Source organism: Dendrobium catenatum, unplaced genomic scaffold, assembly GCF_001605985.2.
Source record: "Dendrobium catenatum unplaced genomic scaffold, ASM160598v2 fragScaff_scaffold_1342, whole genome shotgun sequence".
In the NCBI taxonomy this organism is placed as follows: domain Eukaryota; kingdom Viridiplantae; phylum Streptophyta; class Magnoliopsida; order Asparagales; family Orchidaceae; genus Dendrobium; species Dendrobium catenatum.
The window spans coordinates 809,132-817,822 of NW_021319804.1; the positions used below are offsets into that span (position 1 = coordinate 809,132).

Sequence of the window (8,691 nt, forward strand, 5' to 3'; positions counted from 1 at the left end):
AATAGTTTCCTTATTATTCCTTTTAGGATGGAAAACATTTCCTCCATTGATGTCATTCTATTATTAAACGTTGATTTGAATTTTCCAACTTTTCTTTTAAAATACTCTTCCAAGGCATCAACTTTCTTTGCTGCCATATGTCCAAAGAAAGTGCTCTGATATCGATCACTTTGATAGGAAGTGAATGCAATTTTGTTGGATCTTTAATTGAATAGGAAGATCCGGCTCTCCTAAATCCCTAGTCATCGACTAGAGCCCAAATAATTTAAGAATAAACTAAATTCAGCAAACTCCCAACACATAATATTAAATCACCTTATTATTAGTCTTAAATAGGCTCTCATAATTCCCTCCCAAATCAACCACCTTTCCCTAAATAATTCCCTTTCAGATTTGAATTCAAATTAGATTTATTTTCCTATGTAATTCCCTCCCAATTGTAATTAAAACTTTCATAAACAACCCCCCTTAATTCCTCCTCCTTTTCCCTCAATAATTCCCTCTTAAATTTTGAATTTAAATTAGACCTCTTGCTTAAATAATTTCCTCCCAATTGTAATTTAAACATTCCTAAATAATTCTCATTTGATTAAGAACCTTCCGAAACAACTCCCTCTTAATTAGGAAACTATTCTCTCCCAATCAAATCGGTCGGTTCATCTGTATACTCAGTAAAAATTACACAAATACTAAACAAATTTTTTGTTGAGTATTTGTGTAGTATTTATTGAGAATACTCAGTAGACATGACGGTTGATCTGATCTGAACCCCGCACTTAATAATTCCTTGTGTGAAGGAGAGAAGAAGTTCACAAATGGAGTTCATTGGGAAGGCACAGTAGGTTGTTGAAATTTGCATATGAGGAGAAATTAGTGATGATAGTTTGTTTCTTATAGGCTTTAATGAGATTGATGCCATGTGAAGAAAGAGAAGTTCACATATGGAGCTTATTGGGGAAGACATTCTAAGATTGGTGACATGCAACTTGTTGAGAAAGGTATCATGAGATGAATGCATGAATAAGATTTCATATAAAGGCATCATAGGATTGAATTTGTTCGAACCTTAGTCCGAGCAAAGATTAGCAATTTAGAACTATAATTCAACAAATAGTTAAAGAAATATTAGAATTTGATCAAGTTTGAATTAGTTTCTTTAGCAAAAGATTTTAATAATTATTTCAGAAATGCAAAGAAGTTAATTTAATCCTAAATAAAAATTTTAAATTTTAATTAATTAGGTGTATCACAAAGCAAATAAAGCCAAAATTTTTAAATTTTTTCTTAATTATTTTCTTAAGAAAAGTGAAAAATACAGTGAACTGTACGGATAAGGCTAGAAATCGTGGCCAAAATTTCTTTCTTTTACCTTTCCTCCGCCATAATGGCACGAAAAAAACTGAAGGGAACAAATTAGGCGGCAGAGGCAGAGCGGCAATCCACCACCAGTGCCAGACGTCCCGGGCCACCCAACCCTGCGATGTTTTAATTGGAAAGAAAAGCAAAGATTTTGTGAAAGCAACAGGAGAAGTAGAAGAGACAAGGGGATGGTGGCGTCGGAGCCACCCCGGTGGAACTCCTCTCAGATATTCGGCGAACGGACTGCGGGGGAGGTGATCGAAGATGGTCAGACTTTTCTTCGTTATGTTTTCAAATATTTCATATCTATATTTGATGGTACATTATATGAATAATTAAGAGTGTTGAAAATAGTGGCTTACTTCCCTCCTTGAAGTCTTCGTTCAGAAAAATCTACAGTAGAAGCTGCCGCAAATATCCATCACCAAAGTTAGGAATGGTGGTCGAGAAGATAGATAATAGATGAACACCTCTCTCTATAAATTCATGTAGTCCTCACGTGTAGGTCATCTCACAAGCTTGTAATAGCTTATGTATATGTGTGAGGGTCTTGTGAGAAATTCTAATTTTTTTCTTCTCCAAATTTATAATGAGTTTGTTGCATCTCGTGAATGTAGATAAATTGCCGAATCATGTTAAACTCTTGTGTTTTGAGTGTATGTTATTTTTCTCTTTTAAATTTTGGAGTTTTAGCACTACAAATTAATATAAGAGACATGTTGGTTCATTCAACAAAAAATTCGAAGTGGCCAAAATCAACTTCTGATTGTACCAAGTGGTAGACCTCATTGCTTGGAGCCTAAGGCTTTGTTTGGGACGGCTTTCTTACTGTTTCATAAATCAGTTTTTAGTACAAAAATTAAAATTATTGTACTAGAAAGATGCTTTAAGAAGCTGAAAGAAAGTCGTCCAAAACAAAGCCTAATAGGCCTAAAGAAATGTCAAACAGATGATATACACACCACTAGTAGGTGTTCAAGGTTTAGTTAATGTGGGTTTAATAAGTAGAAGCTTTCTTCAACTCAATGAAGAATAATAAGACCATCAAACTAGCCCATGACTTGATCTTATTTGACTCGCAACATGCTAGACGCATTCAAACCTAGACATTAAAGTGGTTCCTAATGGTTAACATAGTGGCTAACTACTAAAGTGAGCATAGCAAGTAATTCAAAATTGATAGTGAAGTAGATACCAAAGGTTTAATGCAGAAAACCATGTTATCTAATGTTTATATGATGTCGTGTTAAAAGATTATATTATTGCATTAATATTTAATTATGTGTATTCATGACTGTACATTTGCTCTTACAAATGCTTATATATGAATTCTTTTCTCTTGAATACAATACTCCTTGCCTAATGAGTTGAGCTAAATCACTTCATCATTTTCATGATTGCAAGGTATACTGCTTTCTAGCCTTAGGGTGTGACAAGTTTTACTGCATATACAAGATTATTTTCTTAGAAAGCCTATAAATATGACTTAAATGAGAGGAATTAGAGCTGGAATTTTGCTACACTAAAAATCACCTAGAAGCAATCACAACACTAGATCTTTATCTTTCCTGTTATGTCTCTTCCCTCTCTAATCTCTACAAGAACTGTTAAATGTCGTTGGTTTCTTGATAATAATCAACCATGTTGTCCCAGTAGGATTGAAATTTATTCAGTTTTTGAAAAGCTGATTATATTGATTGCTTCTTTCCAGTTGATATCATATCTGCGATTGAGTTTGCGAGTAGAGGTGAATATCTTGCAACGGGAGATCGAGGTGGTCGTATCGTACTCTTTGAAAGGACTGAAGGAATTAATGTAAGTTGTTTTACTAACTTTTTTAATCATATTTCTATTCTTGTGTATGCTGGAGTTCTATTTAATTTTCTAAGTACTTTTCTCCTTGAAATGTGTATTAGCCACATCCAAGAAAAGAGCTAGAACATATGGATTATCCTACCACAATTCATCCTAGGTACACTTACAAAACAGAGTTTCAGAGTCATGAGCCAGAGGTATATATCTTTTTAATTTTAAGCATAATTTTATATTCTCCCATGCACTATGTGTTCAATTAACCAATATCTTTCTGTAGTTTGATTATTTGAGGAGTTTGGAAATTAGTGAGAAGATAAACAAACTAAGGTGGTGTGCTGCTTCAAATAATTCTCTGTTTTTTCTTTCAACAAATGACAGAACAATTAAGCTGTGGAAGGTAAAAAAATTCTGCTACCCAAACGGTGACAAGCATACTGAATCGATTTCATCTTTTCCCACCTTTTGAATTTTGAATGTAATATAACATTTGGTTTCCAACCAGGTTTTACCATATAAGGTGAAGAAAGTGAAGGAAATGGACCTGAATTCATCAGTTTGTTCTGAAAATACACTCTTGGCTGAGAATAGTTTCTTAGCCGACCAAAATGAATCATGTATTTCAAATGGTTATCGACTTGAGTGGTTAACTAAAAGGCATAAGAGCTTGTCTCCACCAACTCAAGGAGATCCTCGCACGGTAAGATTATTAAAGTCAGACACGCTTCTTCATTCCTGTACATTCATTACAGATGTCTTATATCTTAGATTTGTTAAAAGTTTCTTTCTATAGCTAATGAAATTGCTTGCTCTTTCTTTCGTGGTCTCTTCTATACAATTTACTTTTCATTCCTTTTAACATACATTTAGTTTTGTCCCTTTCAAAGGATGAATGACTTTTTTACTGATTTTATCACATAATAGCATAAATGTAAAAAACTTGTCTTACATTGGATTTAGCTAAACTAAAATGTTTCTGAAATCAGTTTGGCATAGTTATGCATTTTAGAAGTCGGGTAACTTGTTTTGAGCTCAGCACTTGAGAAGTTCAGTATCTGCTTTGTTTTGTCCCATGTTCTTCCTCCTTCACATCCACTTGCTAGCTAATGCTCAATTGCTGGTATCCTGACCCATCTTCTCTTCTCATTTTTTGTTGTTCTATTTCCATTTGTGTGCCATGGTAGCTCCACCCTGCCACGTTTCTTGGGAACAATATCTTGAAATTTAACCATTTTGTTCTCCTACTGTGGCTTTTTATCCGATTTTCTTAATTTTTTTAGATGACTAAGTCTTTCTTTGAACATTTTGTCGTGCTGGTTATATTAGCTATTTGGCATGAAGTCTGCTTTGATAGAGATGGATAAGCTGTTTTACAGGAATTGCCCATTGCTAGGGAGCCATAAAGGATGGGCACATGCATTATAGCGATTTTTATTTTAGGTTTATCATATACATCAAAATTGTGATATGTTAATTTTTTAAAGCAATGTAGCTGAAAGGAATTTGATCTATAACAAAGTGAAAAATCAGCAAGAAAGATGATTATGCACTAATTTTATTGATATCGGCACAACAAACCAGGGTACAAGTTAATATATTATTTAAGAGGTAGATCGACTCTCTGCAACCCTAGGTATTGCTAGGAACAACTCTGAAGAAAATTACTGCAAAACACCAAATCACATAATCCCCATAAAATAACCTAATTAATCCTGAATAAACCTTCATACTTTTCTCCAAAATTTGAATTCAAATAAGCTCTCTTTCCCTAAATAAACCTTTCTAATTCCCTCTCAAATTTGAATTCAAATCTGCTCTTTTTCCCCAAATTAATCTTCCTAATTTCTTCCCAACTTTGATTTTCTATGGTAAGTAATTAAAGGTCAAATTAATCCCATTTGAGCCCCCCTCTCTCAATGCTTGCCGCCAAAACTAGTGAAGCTCATAGGGCTCTTCCACTTGCCAGCTAGATCGACCCACATTGCTGGGGTTTGGTTGATTGGGTGGACCGGCTCAACCGATCCATCAATACTCCCCTCTCAAAGAGCCACATTGTTTTCAAGGTGGAACGAAGGAAATTGTTGCTGAATCATCCTATATGATTCTCATGTTGCTTCATAATCTGACAAATCCTTAGATCAATGCTTCTCTAGCTCCTCAGATTGTCGTGCGAACTCCTCTCACTTCCATTGGCTTCAGGATCACCTCCATTTCTTCTGTCAAGGTCATCAGTAGCATCGCTGATGGACTGTGGTCACTAATATCTTTCATCAACTTGAACACATGGAATACAAGGTGTATGGTGGAAGTAGGGGGTAGCTGCAAACGATATGCCATGGCACCAATCCTCTCCACAACCTCATAAGGCCCATAGTACCGTGGAGACAAATTTTCATTTGTTCTTCGAGCTAAGTTCTTCTGTCTGTAGGGTTGAATTATCAAATACACCTTATCACCCACCTTGAACTGCACATCCCTTCTATGCCTGTCGGCCCACTTCTTCGTAATTTGTTTTGTACACAGTAGGTGCCCCTTTAGCTCTCCCAATATTCTATCTCGTTCCTCCAATTGTTGTTCCACTAATGTCAGTGGAGTGCTCTTGGTCCCATAGTATACTAGGTGAGAAGGGTCTTTGCCATAAATAATTTTGAAGGGTGTAGTTTGTGTTGCACTATGCTAGGATATATTGTGCCAGTACTAGGCCCAAGGTACCACTTCACCTAGGTATTGGGTGCTTCTGATACAAAATATCTCAAATAAGTCTCCATACTCCTATTCACCACCTCGGTTTTCCCATCAGTCTGGGGATGGTATGCTGTACTTCTCTTCAAAATGGTCCCCTGCATCTTGAATAGTTTATCCAAAATTGGCTCAAGAACATCTTGTCTCTCTCTGACACTATGAACTCCAGAATTTCATGTAGGTGGACCACATCTCGATACTGCCGTAGGAGTGACTAAACCATGTTTGGTGCTTTTATCTTCTCCCCATCATCTTCTCCTTCAAATTCTACAGCTCCACCAAAAATCCCACTCTTTCACCCTGGATTGTCCTCACCATGGTTTTGAGTGAAATCATAGTTTTGGATAGGCTAGGATTCCCTCTAATAATCACTCTCCTCCCCTCAACCTTGAACTCCATTGTTAGAGCCTTCCAATCAATCTTGCTCTTCCCCAACTTTTGTAGCCACTTCATTCACAATATCACGTATGTACTCCTCAAATCCAATGACAAAAAATCTTTCAATGATTGAACCTTTGGAAGGATTAGGATCACCCCTTCACAAATTCCTTTACTCACTAGTTTTCTTGTTCCCAGCATAACCTCAAAGCCCCCATGTCTACTATTTTCTGCCCCAACTAATCCATCATCCTGTTGGAAATGAAGTTGTGGGTAGCTCCACTCTCCACCAATACTACCACCTCCTGATGCCCGATCTTTCCCATAATCTTCATGGTGTGGTTCGGTGTGAACTCAACCACTGAGGTAAGGGATACCTTTGCAACCTCTAAGTGCAAGTGATCATTTTCCTCCTATACTTCCTCATCTGCAACATCTTCCTCCTCATCGCAAGCTATTAGGAGCTGTAACGAATGGTCCTTACACTTGTGACCTGGAGCGAACTTCTCATCACACCTAAAGCATAAACCCTTGAACCTTTCTCCTGAATTTCTAACTTAGTCAACCTCTTGAATTTCCCCCCTTGTTGTACTCCCCGACCTTTATCCCTCGGGGCTTCCTTCTGAATAGGAACTGTCTCTACCTTTAGTGCTAGAAATGTAGAGGTTGTGCGGTAGGAGACTCCCGAACTGTTGCTACGGCTACTCCTCTCTAAGGAGTTCTTATTCTCCACCTGGTGGGCTAACTCCATAGTCTCTCCTAAGCCACGTGGTCTCAGTACTCGAACAGTTGCTCGAATCTCAGGTTTGAGCCCCTTCATAAAATTCCCCTCTAGCATGATTTTGTTATATCCCCCATTCATGATTTGTTCTTTTTCTTCTTCTATGCGTACAATTTACTGCAAGTTGAAACAGTTCGTAGGTACATGTTTTCAAAACGTCACTTTTTAGATCTTCTGTAGTACCAAATTCTGCAAATTCCAGGGGTAATTTTTGTTTTCTTCTGAGAACACGCAGATTACCCTCTCTCAATTTGACAACACCAAAGGTTATGATGATTTATTTAGAGATGCTTATAGTTCCTTATATTTTCAGATGTTTAATACTGGAGATGGAGCTTATGCAAGATGCCGGAGGGGTTATACACACGCTCACGATTATAATGTTAATTCAATATCAAATAACAGGTATTTTATGGTTCCAATTATTTATAAGCTTAGGCGCCATTATTTTTTCTGGTTCAGCTCCAGCATTTGAACGACCATTTTATGTATGTTGGTCTACAACTAGCTTCCTTTTTCTCTCACCTGCAGCGACGGTGAATCATTCATATCTGCTGATGACCTCAAAATTAATTTATGGAACCTGGAAATAAGCAATCAATGCTTCAACATTATTGACATGAAGCCTTCAAACATGGAAGATCTCATTGGTAACTTCAACCTTGCACTTGTTTCTAAACCATTATCTGTCGGTCACTTAGGAGTGTCAATATTTGATATGACCTGAAAACCCGACTCAAAGCTGACCCAAAAATTCCTGGTTAGGGTCAATCCGGACCCGAAACGGGTTAGGTTTGGGTTCAACAATTCAACCCGTTTTAAAAAAATTAGGTTCGGGTTGACCATTTGACCTTTGACCTGAAAAACCCGAGATTGACCCCTTTTTGACCCGTTTTGACACGAAAAGCAGAGATTGACTCTTTTTTGACCTGAAAACTAGCAATTTTTTCACGGTTCGGGGTCATTTGGGTCGTGTCGGGTTGACTCGGACCCGAAGAGAGTTGGGTTTGGGCCTGAAAAATCGACCCGTTTGCAAAAATGGGTCGGTTTCGGGTTGATCGGAATAGTGACCGGTCATTTTCAGGTTCGACCCGAATCCATCCTGTGACCCAAGATTGACACCCCCGGGTCACTGATTCATGCATGTTACACAATCTTTAATTCCTATTTGATTTCTAAGCATCAAATATGACAGTCGTACTGTATACATCATCTGTATTCAAGTTTGGAAACTTGTGATGTATCTATAGAAAAATGACATGTAATACACATTTATAGATTCAACCTCTTTTCTCCGTTTTGGACTTGTAACATAGTAGGCTTTCTAATGAAAAAAGCAAGGGCGGGCCGAGTAGCAAACTGCACTTCGACATCCTCTTATGAATCTTATGATGTTAGAATATTATGTTGTTTGCTTCTCCTCCATATAGCAAGGGTTGTCTGGTTAAATTGCTTTTACTGTTCATTTTCCTCTACAATACTTTCATTCTCCATAATATACAAGTAGAGACATTCTGCTTTTAGCATAGCTATTATTCCAGGGTCAAATATGTGGTACAGTTCCTAACAGTTTTCTTAAAACAATAGAAAAAGTTCTTCCAGTAACTTGGAGACAACTT

At 37.1% G+C, this 8,691-nt stretch overlaps 1 protein-coding gene across 1 annotated transcript; it reads left to right on the forward strand.

Annotated features, from left to right (window-relative positions):
* The first annotated feature begins 1,384 nt into the window (after window positions 1-1,384).
* Window positions 1,385-7,799, forward strand: LOC110100699 (serine/threonine protein phosphatase 2A 55 kDa regulatory subunit B beta isoform-like). The gene is made up of 7 exons (XM_020828316.2): window positions 1,385-1,626; window positions 3,071-3,174; window positions 3,276-3,371; window positions 3,452-3,571; window positions 3,677-3,871; window positions 7,386-7,477; window positions 7,604-7,799. The coding sequence occupies exons 1-7, from the start codon at window positions 1,548-1,550 to the stop codon at window positions 7,797-7,799; spliced, it is 882 nt and encodes a 293-aa protein (XP_020683975.1). The 5' UTR covers window positions 1,385-1,547.
* Window positions 7,800-8,691: the final 892 nt, after the last annotated feature.

What these genes read in the sequence shown, in the direction of transcription:
- LOC110100699 (XM_020828316.2), top strand. Translation starts at nt 1,548, where the DNA reads ATGGTGGCGTCGGAGCCACCCCGGTGGAACTCCTCTCAGATATTCGGC. An exon ending in AAAGGACTGAAGGAATTAAT is followed by an intron (nt 3,175 to 3,275) that starts GTAAGTTGTTTT and finishes AATGTGTATTAG; the next exon opens with CCACATCCAAGAAAAGAGCT. An exon ending in GAACAATTAAGCTGTGGAAG is followed by an intron (nt 3,572 to 3,676) that starts GTAAAAAAATTC and finishes GTTTCCAACCAG; the next exon opens with GTTTTACCATATAAGGTGAA.